Source organism: Seriola aureovittata, chromosome 20, assembly GCF_021018895.1.
Source record: "Seriola aureovittata isolate HTS-2021-v1 ecotype China chromosome 20, ASM2101889v1, whole genome shotgun sequence".
Lineage (NCBI taxonomy): Eukaryota > Metazoa > Chordata > Actinopteri > Carangiformes > Carangidae > Seriola > Seriola aureovittata.
This window is the reverse complement of record NC_079383.1, coordinates 3,242,355-3,267,781: the sequence shown is the minus strand read 5'-3', so window position 1 is coordinate 3,267,781 and position 25,427 is coordinate 3,242,355. Positions and strand designations below refer to the sequence as shown.

Sequence of the window (25,427 nt, the reverse complement as noted above, 5' to 3'; positions counted from 1 at the left end):
CAGAGTAATGAAAAGAGCTCCATCTTGAATAACTCCTTCATCCTGGTACCCTGCCTCTGTCTTTCCTTCTTTCAGTCATCAGCAGCGAGTGGTCAGAGTGGACTGCCTGCTCTCCCTGTGTGCCCTCCTCATCCCTGCAGCACAGCACTCTCCAAGGGGGGGTTATCAGTGGCACTAAAATGGTTTCAATTCAGAGACGTTTCCGGGCCTGTTTGGACCTTGATTCTGGTCTTCCAGTCTCTAGAGAGGAGGAGCAGAGCCAATGTCCAGGACCGCTGGTAGAGGAGAGGCTCTGTCCAGATGCTAACATCTGTAAAGGTAACTGTTCACTCTTATCTTCGCCCAGAAATGCAAACAGTTCCTCAGGCTGCCTTCGTCAGGCTCCAGTTCCTTCTTTAACTTCACAGTGAGAGAAAATAATGAATTGGGCAGTTTGGCTCCATCTCAGTTCCCCTCAGCTTATTGCAACAATATGACACTTTGCTCCCAACAAAAGATTTCATGCAGACAACCCAGTGAACTAGTCAGAGCTAGACAGGCATGGCATCTAGGCATGGCATGGCATCATCAAAAACATGAATTACAGATTGGGTCAGAGTGACTGTGACAGTTACTGTGGTGATGAAATGACTCTGGATTGACTTGACTTGAAATATGAGTAGACTCAAAGTCAAATTTATTTGTGTAGCATCGTTTAACAAGACAATTCAAAAGTACTTTACATAAGACATAAAGAGATGGTATTTTGTATTAGAGACTGGAGTCAGCATAAAGATACACATCTAAAGAGGATTTATAAGAATAAAATAAAGATTAATAAAAGAAAATCGAATAAAGCAGAATAAATAGGAGTGCTGTGAAAGATATGAATAAATGTCTTCAAATTTAATTTCAAAAAGCAGAAGCAAATAAAATACTCTTCAACCTTATATTGAAACAGAGAGATGAAGCAGAGATGTGCTGCCTAAAAACTGAATGCTGCTTCTCTTTGATTAGCACCATTCAGTGCTATGTTATTATATATATAGTGTATCTATATAGTATTTTAAAGCAAGTAATTTGGCACACAGGAAACCAGTTCAGTGGTCTGAGAACTGGACTGATGTGATTCATATTCTTGGTCTGAGGAAGGAATAAGCTGCAGCTGTCTGATCCACTTGTCAGAGAGACCTGTACAGCAGTCAACTGAAGATAAGAGCAAGTTCTTCCTCTGTCTTTCTGAGACACTGATTCTTTACTTCTTACCATATTTATTATAATGATAGTAGGCTGATTTTTGTGATTAGCTTCATATGGATTTTAAAATGTAGGTTTTTGACTACACTGAGATTTCTCGCTTGGTTCTTTATCTTTATCATTACACCACTGATTTTAAGTTGTCCTTCTTTGGCACCAATAACAATTATTTGTGTTTTTATCTTTGTTCAGTTAGAGTGAATTTTGGCAGATTCATCATCAGTTTGATGCATCGTAAACAGAAAAGAATGACCAGGTTTCTGACAACGCAGAATCTCTAATTAAAATCTAAAAAGTGTGGTACCAGGATCCCACTGGTTTCTGTGTGGATATTTATTGTGTGTCACTTCACTGCTGCCGGTGTAGATTGATAAATACCATCAGTGGACAGTTTAAGCGCTTGCAATCAGTATTCACAGTGAAAAATGTTATTGTGCATCCCCACTGCCCCATTCTCATTATTCCCCAAAGGAATGAGAATGGAAAAGGGATTTGAAGAAAGGAAGAGTTAAACGTCCATGTTTCTGTGGGGACGTATGAAGTCGATTGGTTTGGGTGTCGTCTGAGCAACGAATGATTCATCCTGAGCTCAGTCCTATCAGTCCTCCATTCTCCTCAGCCCTTCCCCTTTGGATATGAATGGGAATAGCTCTGCATTACTGCCATGCCCAATGGACCTTAGGTTTGATTTGCATGTCAAGTATTTGAAGTCTGGTATTTCATTATAGTGGATCCAGATCATTGAGCTGCTGAGTGAAGATGAACAAAGATTTTATTTACTCTGAATAAATAGTACAAACTTTTCATCTCTAACGTATAAATCAGAAATCTCATCAGCTCAAAGAAGCCTGTACATAAGTCTATAAACAGTAAACACACTTCTGTTATTGTTGATGATAATGAGAATCATCAGAAGAGAAGACAACAATTACAGCTATCACAGCAGCCATCATGATAATTACAATCATTATAATTAGGATGAAAATAGACTTGAGGCTGGTGATAATCACTCTACTCTTATAGATCTGTGTCAGTGGAGTGTGTGGAGTGCCTGGACGGCCTGTGCGGAGCCATGCAGCGGTGGAGTGAGGCAGCGCTTCAGGCGGCCCTTGGCCTTTCCTTTGGGACCCAGCTGTAAGAGCCAACAGACCCAGAGCCAGAGCTGCAACACAGGGCTCTGCCCAGGTACAACGATCCTTTATTTTAAACTCAGGTAGACTTAAAGGCAGTTAGAATCTTACCAGCAATTTGTGGGTCATGAGAAAAAGACCTATTCTACTGCGCCATCTTTCCAGCATCTATCAAATAAAGGCAAAAATTTCACGAAAATGTAAAACAAGTTTTACAGCATATGCAGTGAGCTTTGCCTGAATGAATGTTTTCCTGTTTCCTAGGTGAGCGCTGTGAGGATAGGGGACGGATGTACCAAGAGAGCTGTGCCAATCAGTGCCCTCGCAGCTGCACTGACCTATGGGAGCATGTTCAGTGTCTGCAAGGAGCCTGTCATGCAGGTAAATCTGAGCCCTTAAGCAAACAGTAGATTCTTCTAAATAAAAAACACAGTATCTGTTTCTCTATTTTCCTATTTCTTTTATTTCCGTCTTTCTTTTGTCTCAGGTTGTCGGTGTCCGAATGGACAACTGTTGCAGGACGGTCACTGTGTGCCAGTGACGGAGTGTCGCTGTGGTATCCCATCAGGTAACGGGACACTGGAGTTCATCCCTAAAGAGGAGCTTACCGTGGACTGTAACACCTGGTGAGAACAATCTTTGTTTGATTTTTAATTTTTGGAAAGTGAAAGGCTAAAATTACAATGATTTGTTCGAAAAAGTTTGTCCAAATTGATCTGTAATATTAGTGGAGCGTGTCTCACCAGCTCTGATGACTTTCAGACTTTATGGCCTTTTCTTGCCTCTACAAATTAGATACCTTACTTCTCCTCTAAGCATTAGATCAAGTTTTTATCTCACCTCTCCAAACACCCCGTGTCTGCAGTGTGTGTGAGAATGGCACTCTGGTGTGCACCAAGCTTCCCTGCCCCGTGTACGAACCCTGGAGCCCATGGAGCATTTGCTCAACTTCCTGTGGGCGAGGCCAGAGGACAAGGACACGCCTCTGCCAGGAAAAAGAGGGTGGCCCTCCCTGTGCTGAAACCTCACGGACAGAGAGCTGTGACCTGCCATCATGTCCAGGTCTGAGACAGAGCACATGCCCAAATGCAAAATGTAAACTATAACTTGACAAAGGTTTTCTAGGAATTCACCTGTAAAACCTCCATCTTCATCCTCCCTCCCTCTCTCCAGTGGGCTGTTTGTTGAGCGAGTGGTCACCCTGGAGTGAGTGCAGTGCTACATGTGGTGGTGGGTTGTCAACACGGAACAAGACAGTCCTTAGAGAGACAGAACCTGGTGGCATGGCCTGTGTTGGACCACTTGAACAGCACACTGTCTGTAACACAGACAGCTGCCTGCCTGGTAACACACACACACACACACACACACACGCACACACACACACACACACACCATATTGAATGTGTAAATATAGTAAATATAGCACATTTCCATATTATCTATCCGCAGAGCAATATAATTCTTGAATTATAGTTAAATAGTGGTTACCAAGCAACTCATAAGTGGTATTTTCATTGAGTGTATTTATAGTGATTTGCAGTCAAAGGTGTGACCTCAGATGTATCTGAGCTAATCTGTTCTGCAGACACAGACTGCAAAATATGCACAGAGAAAAAAAAACATACACTTGTCTGTGTACTGAACTTTATATGAGACATGATGCAATTCATTGGATGTTTATTTGTGTATGTGTGTTGCAGAGTGTCCCAGCGGGCAGGTGTTCAGTGACTGTTCTGGTTCCTGCCCATATACCTGCGAGGATCTGTGGCCACACACTCAGTGTTTACTTGGACCCTGCACCCCTGGGTGCAACTGCCCCTCTGGACAAGTCTGTACATCCCTTTTTGTTTGTGTGTGAGTATGTGTGTATCTGTGTGTGGTTGGATAGCAGGACTCATTCTTAACAGTTTCACTGTGTTCCTCATAGGTGTTGTACGGAGGCTTGTGTGTGTCCCATGCTAACTGTCCCTGTTCAGCGCTCTCCCTGCCGACTGGTTACCAAAGCTTGAATATTAGCACCATGGGGATCACAGAAGCTTTGCTGCCACCTGGAACAGCCATTCAGCACCTCTGCAATACATGGTAATACACTACACACTTTCATTTATTCATTCACTGATTTAACTACCATAGTCATGTTGTGAGCAGCCACACTGCCCTTCACCTGGCCTGGACCTGGCCTGCTGAGGTAGCTTTGACTGTCAGAGGCTGGATCGTGGATTTGGTCCATGAAGGAGGGTCATTAGGGGACAGGCTGAACCTGTGCCTCCTCCCAGAATGAGAATCTAGCATCACACAGACCTATAATACATAGCATTATGGTGGCCCTCATCAACATGTAAGGTCTGTGACCATGTTCTCTTTCAATGGGAGCTGATCACCTGAGTGCAAATCGTCGGTAAATATGTCACAGCCACATGGTTTTTCCACTTAATGAGGAAACAATAAACAACTGACCTCCACACAGTGGACTGTAGCATACTGTCCAGATTCAGGTTTCAGACGGCTGCCTGTTGTATGAGGAAATGCTTTATGCAGACTTCAGAAAATACGTCCTCTGAACTGAAGCACAGTAACTGACTCTCAGAATGCCTCTAATCCTTCATACATTTAGGAGTGGGGAGCTCAAAGAACAGGAGCAGATATGATAAGCATGGTTGACCATGCGTTCTACTGGATTTACTAAAGTTCATGCAGTTCGTGAGCATGTGGGTTTTGTCAGAAAAAAGATTTGCCTCTAAAGAGAATGTGCAAATAGTATTGAAAGGGCGTATAGAAAGGAAAGCTGCAGTGGGGAAGAGAAACTGAAATGAAACTCTACTTCATAAAAATATAAAGTGCATTTTCTTAATAAACGGGGTGGATAGGGAGGTATGGCTGAGTGTGGTCAGTGAACTTGAACCTGACTTTCACTGAGGGACCACTGCACTAATTTAAATTTCTTTTATTGAAACATTTACAGTGAGGTGGTTCAAAGTTTTTTGTTTATTTTTTCCTCACCAGTGCCTCAGTTTTTTATTTCCTCAGACGCTTGTCTTTCCCTGCATATTAATGTGTGTATTCATTCATCCCTTGTAAAGAACATCGTGGCACATTTGAACAGTGGCTGTGCTTCTTCATCAATCTAACTGTCCTCCCAGGCGCCCGATTCTATTATTGAAAGCAGATTAAATGTCCACATGAAACAGACAATAATTTACCTTGTGATTAATTGCTGTAGGTGTGTGTTGTAATGCATAGTCTGCCGTTCAGTGAGAGCATTCCCTCCTGAACTGATTCATTTAGATTGTCATCAGTTCACACGGTACATGCAGCATCATGTGTTCCTCAGGCAATATCTAAAAAAAAAAAAATAGCATTCGATATGTTTTTAATGAAATCATTTCTGAGTAATACAACCTGTTTGTTTCTTTATTTGAGTCAATTCTTCATCGGGTCTTTTATTTATATCATTTTAGTACAGTATGTGACTGTTATTTTTTTATGTCCCATATCTGTCTAGCTTTTGTACTGTACAATTATTAATCTCTTTTAGTTTAATTTTCTGAATGAAAGATACAACATGCACCACTCATAATACACACAGATGACTTTACTATGACATGTTACTGAAATACTTCAAATATGCTCAGTCTGTGAAAAACATTTAAAGTCCCACATGCAACATTTTAATCTCAGTAGTAAAAAAAACTATATTATCATAATCATCATTGTCAAGACATGAGTCAGCTTCCAAAACAGCCTATATTAGCATTACCACTCTGGTCTTCTACCATGGTGGTTCAAGTTTATTTAAGTTTAGGCAAATAAAACTGCTTGGTTAAGTTTAGGGGTCGATCGTGGTCCTGCTTCAGAAAAGTCAACATTGCTTGTCAGTAGATGGGAATCAAACTGCAACCTTTAAGTCAGACACTTTGTGCACACATCTACCCCTTCCTCCTCTCTAAAATGTTCCTCTCTAAAATGTTTTTCTCTACTATAACAATGCCACATTATTCTCAGCTTTTCTACTTGGAGAGAATGGATTTTGAAAGAAGCCTTTTTACTTTATTGCACAAAAGGAGTTTAACAGCATGTCGCTCAAGAGACGGTAGAACAAATTAAAGTCCATTCTAAAAACCATTCTTTCGAAAACCTTCAAGCAAAATATAGAATTAATAAACTATCCCTGAGAGAATATGCACAACTGTGGTTTTAACGACGACAAGCAGTGACACTCAGGTTTATCCTGGACTGATTTATTTATGATGAAAGATATCACAAATTAATGTGACACTGATATTTTGAAATTAAAAAAGCTACTCAAATCACCTTTTGAGTTAATTTTTGAACATGTTGTGAAACACCATCAGAGTTGAATTTCATTGTCTCAGTCAAACTATGCACTCAACAACAAACCAGTTTGGTACCATGATATCTGCTGTAATAGATAGTCTGGCCTGCAGCAGACATGCCGTAAGTCATTTTATCTTCCTCAGTGGTTTCATACTCATTTAATATAGTCTGATAGGCTCGGTTGTGTGACATGATGATTAGTTTGCTGTCTCATTGTTCAGTAAGATAATAAGTCAACTATTTTACTATCATCCTACTTCAGTCTCTTGACTTTTTCTGATTTTATCCAGTGTTTGCCAAGGTGGAGCGTTCAACTGCACCTCAGAGCTATGTGATGGTGAGTGATGCTCCGTCACAGCTGCATTTCTTTCACTTTATAGAGGCCTCTCTCTTTTAGCGATGGAAGTGCCAGCAACAATAATCTTTGGTTGAACTGTCAGGACTATGATAGATATATCAACCTATCTGTAGTTAGTAACAGCTGCGACAGCAGTTGGCTCAAATAACTGAGTGACAGTCACATTGATCACAGCTTGCGAAAGCTATTACTGGGTTTTTGTTTGGTAAACATGCGGTAACATCTTAAACTAGCAGGGGGGGAGAAAGAGCTGAATGATAGCGGGGAGAAAGAGTGTCACAAAGTGCAACCACTCACATCCTCTCAAGAGACCTAAAGAGCTCTGTGATTTGACCTGGGTGTTTTATCTGTCATCATTTGATCAGCAGTGCCTTTTATCCTTGTCCTGCCTCCTCTCTTGTCTGGATTTGAAAATGCCAGAGAGCAGTTTAAATATAGTTCGATGGGAAATTCAGTATCTGTCAACCTGGGTGTTATTTTTTTTTTGTCCACTATAACTACTGGTCATGTTAGCATGTTAATCAAAACCTTCATGGTGGATATTATGGGACACAAACTCTGTGAAGAACAATGTAGAATGGAGTTATTTTGGGTTTATGCCTCCTACAGCTTTCTGTAGGATTTAAATTTAACAGAATCACATTGTCAGAAAAAAATCAACATTAGGCGTTTGTGGTAGTGACAATAAATATGATGAAGAACCTTTTATTCACACTGATTAGAGCAATGTGTTTTACTCATTGCTTCATCAGGTTTCGAAGGCGCAATAGGCCAAAGGTTTAACTATGTGACAACAGCTCATCTGCTAAATGGTGATTGCACAAAGGTGTGTAAACATGTCTTGCCTTGTAACTAACTTTAAAAAAAAAAGAAAAAACAGTAAAAGACACTAGAAATAATTAATTGTGGATAAGTAATGAAATAATAAAAATCAATTCAATTAAACCAAAATTCTCTTATCAAAAATCACCTCAAACACATCTGAGTAAACTGAAAGTGAACACAGGAAGTAGCTCACTGTCAATCTTTGTGGTTGAACAGTGGAGCAGCTGTGGAGCAATTAGTCTCCCTTTTATCATTAAAAACACACCATGTCCTTTATTTTGCTGTTGGAGACAAGAACCATCTTCTCACATCTCAGCATGCACAAGAGCAAAATTAAAAACGAGCCCCCTTCTCCCACTAGCATAGTGGAAATGACCATGCATCATTGGATTCAATGAGGGAGTCAGCCTGAAAGTTGATCAAGAAGTTAGTTCTGTTTTGGGACGCTGTAGGTGGCTCATACTCTTTCCCTCAGTCCACACCGTTCTTACCAGAGGCTGCATTTCCCAAATTTCTACAATGGAGTTGGTGACTGAAATGTTGTCATGATCAATAGTCATACTGAATAAAAATATGACACTATGAACCTGGTTGACAGAATACAGAAATTTAGCTTTGACCCCCTGACATACCCTGCCACTTTCAAAGAGAAGGAAGTATTTTGTTTATCTGTGGCCTTTTTCTTTCCCTTTACTCTTTTTACATTACTAACTTTCTCTGAAACCAAATCTAAGTCTGATTATCATCTTTTTAGAAAAGAAAAATTACAATATTGTCTCTAGTTTAGTGTTATCTTTGTAGATTTTGGGGGATTTGCTGCAGTGCCTGTTTCAGGATAACTCCCAGAGGATGTTGCACTTAAAGAATGGCTTTAATATAAACTGATTTATTATTGGTGTGATTGTAATTTTGTTTTCCTGGGGGAGCAGAGCAAAAGTTTTCAGATCACATTTTTTTTCCATATGCTGCTTAACATCAGCAGGTAATTGAAAATAGAAGTAACAGTTGGATGAAAGTGTTTCTTTATATTCTTTTACCATCCTCACTCTCCTCCTGCAGTGGACTGTATGTGGTCCAGCTGGTCCCAGTGGAGTCCCTGCTCAGCCAGCTGTGGTACGGGGCAACAGCGCTCCACCAGAACTGTCCTGCAGCCCAGCAAGTATGGAGGGGCCCCATGTGATGGCCCCGACCACCGCACCACAACCTGCATGGCCCCTGACTGTGGTGAGTGAGAAGAAAGGAGATGGGGCCTCTTTTATTCATCATCACAAGCAACAAAAAGTTGGAAAAAGTATTCAGATCTTTTACCTAAGTAAAAGTCATTTATTTAAATTCTATTTGAATAAAAGTAAAAACGTCCCATCAGCTAAATGCAAAGTTTAAAAGTACTCGTTCGCCACTTGACTAATGCATTTTTACATTTACACTTTAATGTTGTAGCTGCTCGAGGTGGAGCTAGTGTTAACTAAGCTACATCCAGTTAGTTAAGTCCAGTGGTTCCCAACCTAAAGGTCGGGTTGTGAGACGATTAATGGGAAAGAAGAGAAGAAAAAACAAAATGATTTCCAAAAGTTTTCCATTTTCACACGAAACATGCAGTTCACAGTAGCAGGTTTACAACGAATATTTCTTCACAATTCAAAACAAAATGGGGTCTTCATTTCAGAAGGGGGTTGGCAAAAGCAGGATTTTCTTGTCTATCTGGTAGATTTTAGATTAGATTTAGTATTAGCTATAGGCCAGTGTTAACTTATTTAGTTGGTTGAGAACACACTGTCTTTACTCAATTTTATATATTAATGTTTGCAGCTGACTCATTTTGAAATGAAAAAGCTATAAAATGCTCGTAAACATGCACTTCATGGTTATATACATGGTATAATGCTAAAAGACCAAGGCTCAAGCTAAGGCAAGACGTCAACATCGTCACCACATGATGCATGTAGGAGACATGGAAAAAAGAGACATTATTGTTCTTGTATTGCAGTTTGGAGCTTGTTAGTCATAGTGAAGTCATAGGACCAATACAGAGCAGGACAGAGCCACTCACATTAGCCTACACGCTATCATCCTGGAGTCAATAGGGAAATACTACACAGTAGACATGCTAGTTGTGAATGGGGCTTTTTAAACATAACCTATAACCTGCTAATAATATAATTTGCTAATGATTTGCTGAATTGCCTTGGATGAAAAACTCAGTTACTAAAATATTAGCTACTAAACAAGGCATGCTAATGCTTACAGCTTACATTACAGGATTGGAAAAAGCCTTTTGCCACCAGCACTAGTTGTCAGTGAAAGTGACATTATTAGATTGGGTGTAGTTACTCTGTACAGTCTTACCACAGCTCCTGGAAGTTCAGAGAAATCCAAAGCGTGACAGGCCATCTGTTATTACTATGGCTATAAAAGCCTTTTTAAATTTTAAATATAATATGTATATCACAGCAAGAGAAAACAAATAGTGTCATCATGATTAATACTAAACCTTCTAATGCACCTTTTGATTCCCCCCACTCCCTTGCCTCCAACAATTCATCATTACATTATCTTATTTTTTCAATTTCCCCTTTATCCCACCATCTTGTCTCATCTTTCTTCCTCTTCCTATTTTATCTCTCTTTTTTTTTTTTTTCTCTCTTCCCACCTTTTTTTTTTTCACTCATCTCATACCTGTCCCTCACCTCCTCCTCTGCAGCCTGTCCTGACGGGGAGCAGTGGAGGAGGAGTGTGTCGGGGGAGATCTTGTTGTGTGAGAGGAGCTGCCAGGACATTTACTCCTCCTCTCCTGTCAACTGCAGTCACTCTGTGGAGGGCTGCGTGTGTCAGGAGGGGCTTTATCGAAACACGGAGGGCGTGTGTGTCATCCCCGCCCTCTGCCCCTGCCATGACCAGGGCATCCTACGAGAGGTATATGCACACACACACACACACACACACACACACACACACACGCCGGCTTACACCCAAGTAAACAGACATCTGCTGCCCAGCTCACTTGGCAGCTTGTACCCGCTGTGGCTGCCTCATTGTGGCTTGTGTCTGAACCTTACCATGAGCGTGGTGTTTACGTTCCCTCCCATTCACTCCCATTGTGTTATTTACTCATAAAGAATGGCCTATTAGAAGATGAGTGACATGCCCCGCGGGCCACATTACACCACAATGCCTCTCCAGGCCTCAGCCTCATCAATTATGTAGAAAGCGCCGTAGAAAGCCAGCACTCAGACCGCAACTGGGCAAGCCTGCCAGGAATTATTTATGAAGGAGGGGATATTATAGGATTATAAAAATTAATCATACACTGACAAGAGGTCATACCCTCCCACCCCTTTTGATCTTCCTTCGTCGGACCTGTCTCTTACTCATATCATTTTCTCCTAGTTTCTTTCTTTCTCCTCTCATCCCTCTGCTCTATCGGTCACAGTGTCTCTTCTGCTTTCTTTACAAGATTTTTAAGTCTCTCCATCACTTTTCTCTTTATCCCGATTCTCCCTCAATCCTCCTCTCTCGCTTTCTTTTCCCCCTGTCTCTCAGTCATTCTGTCTGCCCATCTTCTCTGTTTCTCTCTCTCTCTTTCTCTCTCTCTCTCTCTCTGTCGGCTGGAGATGACTAATGTCCATATAAAGGCCCTCTATGATTTTCTAATCAACCGCCTCATGATTATTATGCCAAATGGTTCAATGTGAGCAACAAAGGCAATCCCAAGTGGGTGATTTTGTACGGGTAAAAGCACTGTTAATGATTCCCATAGCTAACACACACACACACACACACACACACACAAATATATAATGTAGTGTGTATTCTAGTTGCATTGTAACAGCCCGAGCTTTCGAGGATTCACTGAGGAAATAGATCCTGAACTATGACCAGTTTTACTTTATTAAAACCTGCTCTGACAGAGACAGTAATGCTGCTGAGGCATGATCACAGTACCTGGAAGTGAATATAAATATTGTGTGTGTGTGTGTGTGTGTGTGTGTGTGAGCCAGGCAGGATCAGAGTGGGAGGAGGGCTGCACGTCTTGCCGCTGTGTCAACGGCAAAAAACTGTGCCAGTTGAGGTGTCCTCCACTCCACTGTGATGAGGTGAGACACACAAACACATACTGACACTCCAGACTCACACTAAACCAACATTTGTCTGATTGTATGTTCTGTATGTTTTCTCCAGAATGTGATATTTATTTTTTCCCAGTATCCTATAATCAAAGGCACTAGGGGTGAGTGGTATGAATAAAATCCATAACATATGGATAGATTTTGATGTGGAAATTTTTCTAGAAAGTCACTTGAGAAACTGTTTTTAGATTGCTTTACTAAACAGGAATGTTTGTAGCTAATCCTAAATACCTGAAAAATCAGGGTACTCTACTGGTTCCAGTCACTAGAGGAGGATAATATGAACCATAATAACTCTCTCTGTGGTGTCTGTCTTTGCAAATTAGATTGTTCTCGCAGCCAAACAGACATAGAGATTCTCATATAGAGGCACGATCAGTCTCCCAGGCGAGCACATCAGTCCGTTCAGCTGCCGCTGTTACCCCCGGGGTGGTACAGTTCACAGAGACTCTGGTGGTCACAAACATCTCAATTACTCTGCGCGAGGGAGAAAATGCTCTGCTCCCTCAAGAATGTGTGGGATGTTCTCTGCAAGTCTCTGGCTGAAGCAGATCAATACCTGACTGTCCGATCCTCCCACAAGCCTGCACTTTTTCCTTTACAGTGCCCTTTTACCTCCCGCGAAACACCGACTCCCGGTTTAATCGTTTACTGAGCTTTACTGAGTTTCGTTCCAGTGCAACATATCCACTTTTTGTTGACGAAGCTGAGACCTGTTCTGCAAAATGAATGGCACCGCACACAGTGTGTATTGTAAGGCACATTTTGCATATGGTTTGTGTAATTGTATTGTCAGGCATGGAAGATTACGGGTACCAGTGCGTGCTTGCCGTTGCTGGTCACGGCCCCCTGAAAGAGGAAAACTGACTTTACCTTTATCACACAGACAATGCTCATACACATGGGTGGTAAACGGCTTGCAGCAGTCAATTATGTATGCATTCTGTACTACTGGAGGCAGAGGAGGAAAAAAATAAAATCTCCATAAAATATGTATCAGTTTTTGTAGTCCGTCACACAGGTGGAGCGTGTGGTCTTGGATAAATACAGATTCTATCCAGTCCTGCAGAAGCAGAGGAGGACAATGTGAAAATAAACAGTTTGTGATGTCCCACTGAGGCGTGTTGATTTTAAAAAGGAATTGAAACTAGTCTATACTTTATATATAAAACCACTCGCTATCTAGAGGATCTAGCCAAGCAGATAGTTTTGATGTATCCATCTCCAAGACTTATGTCACCGTCCTAAAACAATCAAGGTCACAGCACAGAAAACTCACATCTCAAAAAGTCAACAGCAACAAGTCCTTCTGGAAACAGTGTCCCTGTTTCTCTGTATAATCCAAAGAACACACTGTCAAGATGTTGTTTCTATAGTAATGAAAGCAATTAACAATGTGGTTTGTAGACCACGAATGAAATGCCAAACCCTAACCCTGAGACTCTGGTCATTAGTTTTGCAGTCGTTTGGTAATAAACAAAAGTATTGGACAAATAAAAAGTTTGATCTAAATAATGGCTCTAGAGGAAAGGTGGGGATGGCCAAAGTTACTACAATTCATTCTAATGAGAGACATGAATGTTTATACAAATGCCATTGTGCTCCACTTAGTAGCTGTTGAAATATTTCACTCAAAACTGAATCAAAATCTATTTGATTCATTTCTACCTCTCTCGAGGACAGCACGAATTAATTCATACTTTATATGGATTATTTTCTTCTTTCATTCTCTTATCTCAAAGAAACCTTGTTAAAAATGAATGCAAAACTATCTAAATCTCTAGATTCAAAAAGTTAAGTGAGAAAATGTGTTTTGTGCATTTCGGGTGAATGGAACTTACATAAAGAACGATTAAGTAACCAGCAGACCTTATTGATGAAAAACAATCTTCTCTCCATGGTGGTGAAGTGAAGAAAGTCACAGTAGAAAAGTCGACTGTCTCATCCTTGACACAGAAAGCTGAATTTATATCTTTAGCACACCAGCGCTGAATAAAGGCCAGGGTAAAAATAAAATCTGCTTACATCCAGTACTTTTAGGAGAGGGTGAATGCACACTGAGCTCCGCAAAGCAGACAGTCTACCAAGTGTTCCACCTGTGGTGTATACAGGTCTTTGTGCCGTTGCAGTGCGTCTCTGGAGGGGCTCAAACCTCCATAACTATTAGTGCTTGCATTCTCAAATCCCTCACATCCCCAGCTGCACTAAGTTATGCCTCAGTGAAAGCTCTCCTTATCCCAGCCAATATGAAAAGGTCATTTAATGCACTGTGTTCCCTCTGCTGACAGGCTGAGAATTGGTTACTGTCAGTGCAGTCTGTTATTCATGACTCAGCTTACAGTTAATGGCGCTGCTTGTTTAAAACTGAAATCTACCAACATGCCTCCACTGCTCTGAGAGCCACTTTTCAAGGTAATGTATTGAAGCTTCTGTTGTTATATCTGGTGATAAAAGCTATCAGGATGTTTTCCTCTCAAACACTGAACACCTCTTTTTTTCTGTGGCAGACACATTACCACAGCTCCAATTTCCATGTCACAGCCTGTAGATGACACAAATGTGACTACCCTTTGCTTAAAATGCCAAGTGCCCTTTTCTTTGAAATAACCAGAATACACATTTCACGCCATTTCTTTCCCCCTCCTGCCACATAAGACACATCCACATACACACATACATCTTGAAATGGTCCTCTTTGTGACCTCCCACCCTTTAAGTGAGTGGGCTCCTCCATCCCTGAAGGAAGGCTGGCGGCAGTGTAGAGTGGGAGGAGAAGTCCTCGGGGTGAACAGTGTGTGTGTGTGTGTGTGTGTGTGTGTGTGTGTGTGTGTGTGTGTGTGTGTGTGTGTGTGTGTGTGTGTGTGTGTGTGTGTGTGTGTGTGTGTGTGTGTGTGTGTGTGTGGACATAATGGAGTTGTGGGAAGTTTCAGGGGTGAGCTGAGGCTGGTGTTGCTGAGGGTGCTGTGACGCCTGCTGTCAGACTGTGTGTGTGTGTGTGTGTGAGACTCTGCAACAGCAGCTATTCTCAGCAGCTGTACTGGACACCCTGCTTCTCTCAGGACTGTTCTGGATCTCTCTTCCACAGCGGTTTCACTCCTTCTGTGTTTGTCCTGTGTGTCTCTATGTCACTGTCTCTCGCTCTCTCTCTCTCTCTCTCTCTCTCTCTCTCTCTCTCTATTTTTGGTCTCTGTGTCACTTTTTGCTTCTTATTTCTGTCGCTTTTCCCATCAGTTTGGTTGGTCTGTCTGTTGCAGCCTGCCTGTCTGATACTCAGTCACTCTCCCTCCATCCTCTCATCATCTGTTCACACTGTCACTTGTATCATCAGGATATATGTATTTATACCTTATTTATACTTCACTCCTCTATTCTGGATCCCAACCCTGGTCCTCCTGATCCGCGGTGCCCCATGTCGAAATGAGTTTTGAACTGCCTAGAGAGGAAACCAGCAGGACTCTCAGTGATGAGGACTGGAATAATCTGATGAAAAGAAAGTTTATAACATATGTTCCATGTTTTCATCTGATTCTATAATTGTTTGACCTAAAAAGAAAATCTGAACTCCAGCACCAATTTCTAACTTTCAGGAACTTTCAATCACATCATTAGACATAAGCGTATTATGTATTATGTCAGGTGTTTGTATATAGGGTGGAGCTGTTCTGGGATGGTCTGGTCTTTTTTTCTATTGGCTTTACTGATTCTCACTGTGTTGCATTTCAGATTATACTGTTTTTCACCTATTTTATATTTTCTAGTTTAAAGTAATTCCCCTTTCTTCGGTATGTAGTGCTTTTTAATTATTTTTTAGATAATTATTGATGTTATTAATGATCACATTTAATACTTTAATAGATTTTATATTTGCATTAGGTTTGTTATCGTGGCTCTGGCTCACCCAGATGGGCCATCATTTGTTTTCTTCCCCCATCCAATGTATATAATGAAATGCCCAATCAAAGCTGCTATCAAAACATAGCTGTTACCTCCCTGTTAAACTCACACAGTGTCGACTTCCTTTTGATTTCTTTTTTTTTATTATTATTATTTGATTTTTTTTAATTTTTATTGTTCATCGCTTGTTGTGTTACGCACCTGTCTGTTCATTCAGATTGATTGAAAGAATATTATAAAGACATGTTGTCTCTCTCTTTCTGTCAGGGGGAGGTCAAGGTGGAGGAACCAGGCAGCTGCTGTCCAGTCTGTAGGAAGCAGTTTCCAGGTTGGTACAACACACAGAATGTAAAAAAACACATCACAAAAACCAAATGCACCAAGAAAAGTATCCAGAAATGAAATGTATATTTATTGTATAACAAGAAGACATTTATAGAAAGTGCTAAATGAAACAATTTGCATTCAATTCCCTGAATAAATCACCTGAGAGCATTCTTATAACCAACTTTTGTATCAAAAAAATAAATGACTTTTAAACACAAGTATAAGATTAAAAAACAAAAGCTACACTTTCATTCTGTGGCTGTAGTTTCAGTTGTCATCTTAAATCCAGCCTCAGGACTATTTCCTGTCCTCTCTAACGTCAGTGGAGAGTACTGATTCGTCATCTGTGGTTGTTTAAATACCGCTTGTTGTTCAAACATACAAAAATCACTGAGGTTCCCTTTATTTCATGTCATGGCTTGGAAACCATTTCAGTGGATTTGAATGTTCTATAGTTGATTTTATAGGAGGCTAAAAACCAAGTGCTGCGGTGCTCAATTAGTGAGAGATTACATTACTTAGCCTACGTTGGGGCTTTAATCTCTCTCCCAGTGGAGGAAATGTCACATGCTGCAAGGAGGCATGGCAATGTCACTGTGCTCTCAGGAAGGAACTGGCTGTCTCTTCCTTTGTCTTTTCTTCCTTCGTTTTCATGCAAATACAAAAAGAAGAAGAAAAAAAACACCTCTTTTTTTTCATATTCACCTTTTCCTTGCCCTCTGTATTCTCCCTTCACTTTGTCCTTCTATATTATTGCCCCCACCCCACCCACCCCCCTTCCTCCTCTCTGTGCTTCCTTCAGGCGAGCCAGAGTGTCGTCGCTACATGCAAGTCAGGAACATCACCAAGGGAGACTGTCGGCTTGACAACGTGGAGGTCAGCTTCTGCAGGGGACGCTGTCTGTCCAGGACCGATGTCATCCTGGAGGTACGGAGAAGATATAACGCTTCGAACATCTTCTGGCAACACTGACAAGTATTGACTTCAACATGAGTGACAACTGGTAGCACAGTGACGATCAATACAGGGAGCAAAATGGACTGAAAGGAACTGGTTAGAAAAAAAAAATCTGTTGGTTGTAATTGTTTGCAAACTGCTCATCAGGGCTGACTGCTTAATCATATAGAGCAAGCTCAGCCCCTGCAGTTAGGAATTTCTGTAATATTCATTTAATTACAAATGTCCGTCAGGCCTAAATCACCAACATGTAGATACAAAGTGCCAAAAAATAGCAGAACAAATTTGTTCCCTTTTAAATCCTCACAAAGCTACCAACCACCATTAATAACAGTGTTCACAATGTGCAAGAAAACAATCAGGATTATTGCTTTAGCTGTCACTGTGCAGCCAAATTTCCCATCTGTCTTCCTCCTGAAGCGTGACCTGACACCAGGGTGTTAACTCTGTTTTTGCATAACAAAATCAAGTCAAACAGTTGGCCCCACGCAGCTACCGGCATGTGCTGTAATCTCACGTCTTCCATAAACAGGGAACAGGCAACAGTCTTTGAACAAGGCGACGTGATTATTTGATAGTTTTACCTTCTGTTAACAGCTGTAATCACAGCTGACAGAACGTGACCTGCCTCCTGTGTTCACATGGCATGAAGACAGGTGAACAACGGTACATTATTCAGCAGTTGAGTCACCAGTAATCTAAATATAGATGTTTTGGATGGGAGTCCTGCGAAGGGCTCACGTGTGAAGCCTATTAGTGAATCTCTTTCTTTTTTTTTCTTCCTGCCTTCATTTGTTGTCTTTTTCATCCTAGTAAGACAGCGAGCTCATCACCTCATCACCATGGTGACTTTGTTCTTCTTTGGCATCCATACATCTCACATTGTAAAAATAGAGTCAGTCATGCTGGGAGATTAGTAAAAATAAACATCAGCTCGGCCAAATGTGTCATTACCTCCTGTTACTGTGGCAACCAGAGGATGGTAACTAGTGACTAGGCAGCGCAGAGAAGTTCCCTTTTGATTGATCAGCAGGACCGGAAGAGGCAGGAAAATACTCATGCTCCTTTCACCAGCTTAAGTAGTCCAAGACACACACACACTGTGGACTTTTCAAAGTGTGTGAAGCACTAATAGCTGCAATTTTTCTGAGAAGTTGAAGGTGTTTTTGAGTTTTTGATATTGGACTCTCTCCCTCGGTCTCACTTCCTTCTCCTCCTGTTATCTAGGAGGAGAGGCTGCAGAGAGTCTCTCTCCTCCTTGAGTCTTCGCCTGGACTAATTGAACACATGAGCACAGCCACAGCCTCTAGCTTCTGTCATGCAAAGCACCAAGGCTGGGTTTTCTATCCCAACAAAAAATGCAAAATTATTTCCTAATACCCAATTTTGTGTTTGTATTATGTTTTAGCGTTTATAGATTCTTTGTACATCTTGCTCACTGTTTTGGTTTCACGACCTGCACCTGCTTTTGGTTCAGTCCCGTTGTTCTCTGCAGCGTTGTTTCCAGCTGCAGAAGACAGCTGTTTTCACATATTTCCCTCAGGAGTTGGTGGAGAACAAATCAGAGCTAAAAGAGAGAGAATATTGGACTTGGATTCATCAGATGAATAAAAATCATATCCAGTGTTGCTCTGTGTTTGCTGAATGTGTAAACAAGCAAACATTTGTGTCCACTTATTCACAAGGTGATGATATGTCACTTTGGTGTTTACAGCTTGTTTCTGGTTGTGCGCAGTAGGTTTAGAAGAGTTCACTTGTCACCAAAACAATGAGCTGAAAGAGGCTAAAAAGCAAAGTATAGCTTCACGAGCAGCCTCTTACATGGAGTCATTTCTGTTGGAAGGTTTAATCTTTTGAGTTACTCCATTTCATATTTTCAGATGCACCACAGCAAATGTGTATAGTTTATAATCGACTGATGTGACTGTAGATATGCCCCCTCCCTTGTTTTGAGCTTCTTATTGTCCTCAGTCTAGTTAATGCTGTATCATTTTGTCTCCTTGCTCCTCCTGCCAATAACCTTTCACCTCCTTAAAACTTATCTGGAATTAGCTCATCTTCTCCTCTTTCACCCAATCATCTCTCTCTTCTCAACTCTTTTCTCTCATCTTCTGAAATTGTCTCATAACCTCCTCCTCCTCCTCCTCTAATTTCACCTTCTTATCATGTTCCAATCTCCTAATTGGATTCCTCTCTGGTTTCCTCTGGTTCTCTTTTCACCTCCTCTCCTTTTTTTGCGTCTCTCGTCCTCTCTAGTAATTTCATCCTCTCTCCTCCTCTCTCCACACAGGAGCCATACCTCCAGTCAGTTTGCGAGTGCTGTAGTTACCGTTTGGATCCTGACAACCCGGTGCGTTTCCTCAGCCTGCAATGTGAGAACGGCGAGAGCGAGCCGGTCGTCCTCCCCGTCATACACAGCTGCGAGTGCACCAGTTGCCAAGGTGGGGACTAATGAATGAGCATGTACATATATCATGTCAGTGTGAGAGCTGAGCATTTAAATATATGGAAAAATATCTGCACATGACATATGTTTACATGCAGGCTCCCAGCAAACATAGAGGAACAGCAGGGGAATCCCATATGTAAAATCCAAACAGGGAAAATCGGGGAATATGATTTAAAAAATACAGTAACATTGTCATTGCATTTCACTAAAATATAAGACAAAGCTTTTACAAGGTGCTTTTACTTTGAAATATCTAACATGGTTCAACAGTTAAACCGTGATCAGCGCTCACATGACCGTGTGCTCAACTGAGCTCATTGTCGGCTGGTGTGACACTGGCTAATTTAGATTAAACATGTTCTATACTATGAAACCTCAGTGTTGTTTTTCAGAGGTATCAATAGAAAAAGAGTCATTCTTCACCGAGAGTAAATCCATGTACAGCAGGGGTGTCCAACACGTGGCTCGCAGGCTACCAGTAGCTCACCCAAAGGTTCATAGAATATAGTCTGTACAAACTACAGATGCAACGTTCAAACTTTAAGCAATTTCAAGCAACACTTACTTCACTCAGTAAACCTGCTCCTAATGCAACTAAATCAAATACACCAGATCATTATCTGTCAGTTGTCAGTCCAATGAGTTAATGTCTAGTTTGTTTACATCAGGTCAGCTGTAGGCGACGTGCAGTGATAGCAACTCTTCTGATAACAGAACAGATATAAACTAAACTTTTCCAAGAAACTGGAAATATGTTGCTATGGATACAGTGAGTTAAGCTGTGAACTTCAACATGAACCCTGGTTTTTTTTTAGGCCATGTTTGTTTACATTTTGGAAAATGAAGTGTATCGAATTAGCTATTTTAAATTTCTTATGTACCATTGGATGTACTGACTGACTATCACTGACCACTGACTGAGGAGCTTCTTCTTTCTCTGGTTTCTAAGCAGATTTATGGAGGTGTATTAGCAGTGGTGTTTCATGTCTGTGTGTTCAGGTCTGACTGAATCATGACTCAGATTTTTGTCTGATGACAGTTTCAGATGTTTTTGGATGTGAGTTTTGGATGTTGATATTTGACGACTTGTGAAATGGTCTTATTCATCCTCTTGTTGCGGATGTATGTTTTGATAAGATACATAAATGAATATAACCAGTAATGTAAGACATGAGGAGCTCTCAGCCCCTTTTATTTTGTCAAAGTATCTCTCAGAGTAAAAAAGATTGGAGACCCCTGCTGTACAATATGGAGTTAATAAGTTTTAGCTTGAGAGATGTTTGCTCTTAGAGCAGCTCCTGATGAAGCTTTAAAGAACTAAAAATGACCCCATGTCAAATCAACCATGAAATCAAGTTAAATTATCCCCTCTTGAAGAACAGGACCCAGCTCTTTCTTTAGTTGCAACACTTTTTGAACGTCGGGGCCCCCACCTCAATCAGTGTTGTAGCAGCAGGTGTTCGAAGGGGCAGTGAGTCAGTTGTTATGTAGTCACTGGTGTGGAGACCGCAGCTTCCACATGAGGCAGTAGGTCCTCCATATCCTCCATAGACCTGTACGATGTAGATCAGCTCCACCTGTCATGTTCCAGGTGTGTTTCTTTTTAAATGTGGTGTTATATAACACTTCTAATTCTAAAAAAGCGGATATCACCACAATTTTGCACAAATGTTCACTTGGACTCAGGAATGAAATGATTAGATTTTGGTGGCTAAAGGTCAAAGGTCATGGTGACCTTAGAAAATACTTAAGCCATGACTCAAGATTTCACACAACAATTATGACAAAATTTCACACAAATGGTTAATATTTTAATGACTCTGGATAAACGGGGATGTAACCTGGAAGTAGTCTGAGTGGGGGAGGGATACAACCATGAGGAGGTGGTTCTAGTTTTCACACAGGAGACAGTGATCCTGAAATTGTGTTTGTATTTAGATTCAGTCACTGTTTGTCTTTGATGTTTCAACCATTAATCTGCAACCTGTAGCTATTTGCTAACTTGCCTTGACATACCTTCAACTGCAGCAGGTGGTGTTCAGGTGTCTGTCTCTTCCTGTCCTACTACAATTTTTCAGTCCCTTTCCATCAGTGCCACACGTAGTCGTTCGCTGACACATACACACACATACGCATATACACTCTAATCTCAGCCAAACATACGTTTGCCTTTGCCCAGCATGAATAATTCAATTGAGGATCCCACCTCTGAAGCAATTATGTGCTAATCCATTCATCAACGTGCCTGATTGCGTTAGTTAATTGGATGTAGCCACATATGACACAGAACATCCCCCCCCAGCTCATATTCCCCTCCCAGTGCTACACTCCCACGGACATCTCGTCTGACGGATTTGGTTGTTACAGCAATCAATCTTGAATAGCATGTGGCCGTGCTCTCACACACACTTACACGTATTAACTGCCATTACAAGTTTTCTCGTCTCTCATCTGACACTCCTTCTCCTGCCTCACACACACATTACACACACAAGACTGCAGATTTTATTATATACTTTCGATGAATGCATTTCATGTGATAAATGAAATGCATTTCAAATCATTTGCTGTAGATTAATTGATTTTTTTTTTTTTTTATACACTTCAAACATAGAAACTCAGATATTCCCACTTACATCTCGTCATACTGTTCAGACAGATGAAAAGCTTCAGCGACACTCGATCTCTGTCTTTCTTCCTGCAGTGGAGGCAGTTTTCTGTTTGGCGTCTGTGTTAAGTTATGACAGAAAACAACAGCATCAGTTATGACACCATCAGTCTTACTGTATCTCTTCTTCACAGGAGGTGACCTGTCCAGACGCTGAGGGAGTATGCTGTGTGTGCGTGTGTGTGTGTGTGTGTGTATTTGTGTGAATGTGTGTATGCACTACAGAATGAGAGCAGTATGAACTCCATCCCAAGTGAGAGCACCACACTGAAAAATAGGAAGGGTGATACATGGAGGATTCAGGATGGATAGATGGATGAAAGAGTGGACTAGTGCTGAAGAAGTCCCTGTTGATGCACACATTGTTCTGTAGTCCTTAGTCATCATATGACTGCTGATCTTAGAGTTCCTCTCTTTGTTTATTCTTCAGCCTGTACAGCCTTTTTCTACTGTATATTTATAGATTAAAAGACCTATGATACGATCTGAGTAAGACCTATTATACATTTATATATATGTTTCTTTTGTACGTTTAAAGAAAATGTATATGTACCAGATTTCTCCTTTAATTATATTGGATTTTACAATAACTGGTTAGATGTTTACGGTGCATTTCCAGTGGACTGGTCAATAAACATTTTCTTCACATGGAGAATATCTTGGCTCCTTTTTAAGAATCCTTTTTTACAATTTTTCCCCCAAAAAATATCAATGCCTTTTTCCATTTTATATCTTTGAATAATTTTGAAAAGTCAACAGCAAATCTTCCCTTCCAAATTTCCTAATTTCCTAATTTCTTTGCGATTTTTTCCCGTTAAAATAACTTTATTTAAAATATAAAAAACAAGGTAATCAACACGACTTGTACAGATTAGAACAACCCCTTTAACTCTTGTAAGGTTTATTGTTACAGTGCATGTCTTTCATCAGACCACCAACACCGCTGTAGCCTAAAAAAATATTAACTGGCTCCAGATTTATTCATAAATGCTCTCAAACTGTTATTTTTCCCATACAGTGCACCAGCTGTGTTTGTCATGCAATAAGCTTCACATGTAATGTACACATCTGTAAACTACTACACTTTAGCTTTCGAATTAAGAGCTGGAACACCTGGTGAAATATTTATAATCAAAAATTCAAAGATAATACACACATCACATAATAACCCCCTTTCCAAAACACCTTTATTTTAACATGCAAGATAAATATTAGGAGTATAATCACTGTGTTGGTTTCATTTTACAGGAGTTACATAAGTTTGCATCATCCATGTACAGAGGCATCCACAGCTAAGTCTTACTTGTTTTTGTCTTTCGGCCTTAAAACAAGCTTCTTTTCCTTTGGACCCATTTTACAAATTTAAGGCTCAGAGGTTTCAGTGGATCCAGATTTAAGTTATAAATTAAATGGTTCGGTTCAATGTTTAGTGATATTTTCCAAAGAAAATGTCAGCATTGAAAAAAGTCTGCTGGTCTATCTGCCTTCTTCTTTCCTCAATCTTTTTCAGTGCACACACTGAAGCTCACAACAACCTGCTGCTCGCTCAGTAAAAGTGTTGAAATTGAAAACTCAGTATTTGTCAGGTGAGTGATGATTCTGGGTTTCATTTACGGCTGAAATGTTTCTTCATTATAAGAAGATGTAGCTTTTAATGGATGTGTCAAAGTGACGCCCAGAGCTTTTTCACTTCCTTCATTCAGACATTTATTCATTACTGCACAAGGTAAAGTGCATTAAGAACTCCTTTAGCAACTATAGTCAACTTTCCATCTCTCTCTTTGTGTGTATTTGTACTTGTGAACACAAAAAGAGTGAGACAGGCTGGATCTGTTTCATCTGTGACAATAAAGAGTCCTCCTTCCTCTTCCCCTTCTCATCTCCTCCTTCCTCTCCTCCTCCCTCTCTCTTTTCCAGACTAAATAAGGGAGTTGAGAGGGGAAGGCTGACCAGCACGCCTCTCCTGGCTTTCAGCTGCTGTAGTAAATACTGCTGAATGTAATAAGAGCAGGAGCTGATGCATTTTTAATTCATACCAAAATGTCACATTTTTGATGGATAGTTCCTCAGGCCTCTTCCAACTGCAAGGCTGCAATCCATCATGTCTAACCAATCATTAAAACACTGATCGCTGGGAAAATGAATGCATTCATGCTGCTGCGGGTCATTTTGATAAATGCACCCACAGAGTAGCAGTGTTGCTTTAGGCCTGTGCCTGACAGAACTGAAAACAAGAAACACAGCCAAGGCCTATTACATCGCTGAGATGGATATAAAAATCTTGCTCAGATGGATTTAAAGGGAGAGGCTGCTGCGGCATCCAGTGTGGGGAGAACCAAAACCTGCATGTAAACACAGTTTTACACATCAGTCGCTTTAGGAATCAAATAATACATTACCAGGCAAATTTAGTTGCTTTTTCCTGAATAAAACTCCTGCACACAATCTTTTACTGCGACTGTATTTATTCATTCCTGAGAGTTCCATACATATAGGCCATAAATATGTAAATCAGCATATTAACTACATGATTTTAATCATCATGTGACAAGAATTTCATGGTTTCTGCTCCTTAAACTCATCACTCTAACAATGGACTCAGTCAAATGAAATGTTTTGCTAATGTGTAAAGAATTACTTTAATCCCAGCAGTCATCAGCATTAAGAAAAAGAATATGAATTCATTCAAAACATAGCATGTTGGTCTGTCATTCGTGTTCGTTTCCCAGCAAGCCGCAATATCCGACAGCTCGTGAAGGCATCATCTCCAGCATGACGGAAGGGGGGAACCCCGGCGGTGTGACGTAGCAGAGCAGAGTGGTGAATCCCCATCCAACCCCGAAACACAATGAAGCGGCATCACAGCCGCGTGTCAGTGGCTCATTTACATGAAATTCACTGATCCAGGTGCAGCCGGTCACGCGCGTCTCTCCGGGGCAGGTAAATGTTCATTTGTGGGGCGTGGAGACGGTGTTTTTTGCAGTACAGTAGCTCAGTAAAATGGTAGCAGACAGCAGGGTGTGTGTGTGTGTGTGTGTGTGTGTGTGTGTGTGTGTGTGTGTGTGTGTGTGTGTGTGTGTGTGTGTGTGTGTGTGTGTGTGTGTGTGTGTGTGTGTGT

General features: G+C 40.9%; 1 protein-coding gene across 1 annotated transcript in view; it reads left to right on the top strand.

Moving 5' to 3' along the window:
- sspo (SCO-spondin) overlaps positions 1 to 22,958 on the top strand; it is a 71,358-nt gene extending 48,400 nt beyond the window's left edge. Inside the window, 14 exon segments of the mRNA XM_056363746.1 lie at positions 76 to 318; positions 2,260 to 2,421; positions 2,631 to 2,747; positions 2,854 to 2,992; positions 3,232 to 3,422; positions 4,070 to 4,197; positions 4,297 to 4,451; positions 6,995 to 7,041; positions 10,589 to 10,800; positions 11,886 to 11,981; positions 16,176 to 16,236; positions 17,038 to 17,162; positions 19,483 to 19,633; positions 22,444 to 22,958. Of these exon segments, the coding sequence (XP_056219721.1) occupies positions 76 to 318; positions 2,260 to 2,421; positions 2,631 to 2,747; positions 2,854 to 2,992; positions 3,232 to 3,422; positions 4,070 to 4,197; positions 4,297 to 4,451; positions 6,995 to 7,041; positions 10,589 to 10,800; positions 11,886 to 11,981; positions 16,176 to 16,236; positions 17,038 to 17,162; positions 19,483 to 19,633; positions 22,444 to 22,466 (1,850 nt within the window). The 3' untranslated portion in view covers positions 22,467 to 22,958.
- The last annotated feature ends 2,469 nt before the right edge of the window (positions 22,959 to 25,427 follow it).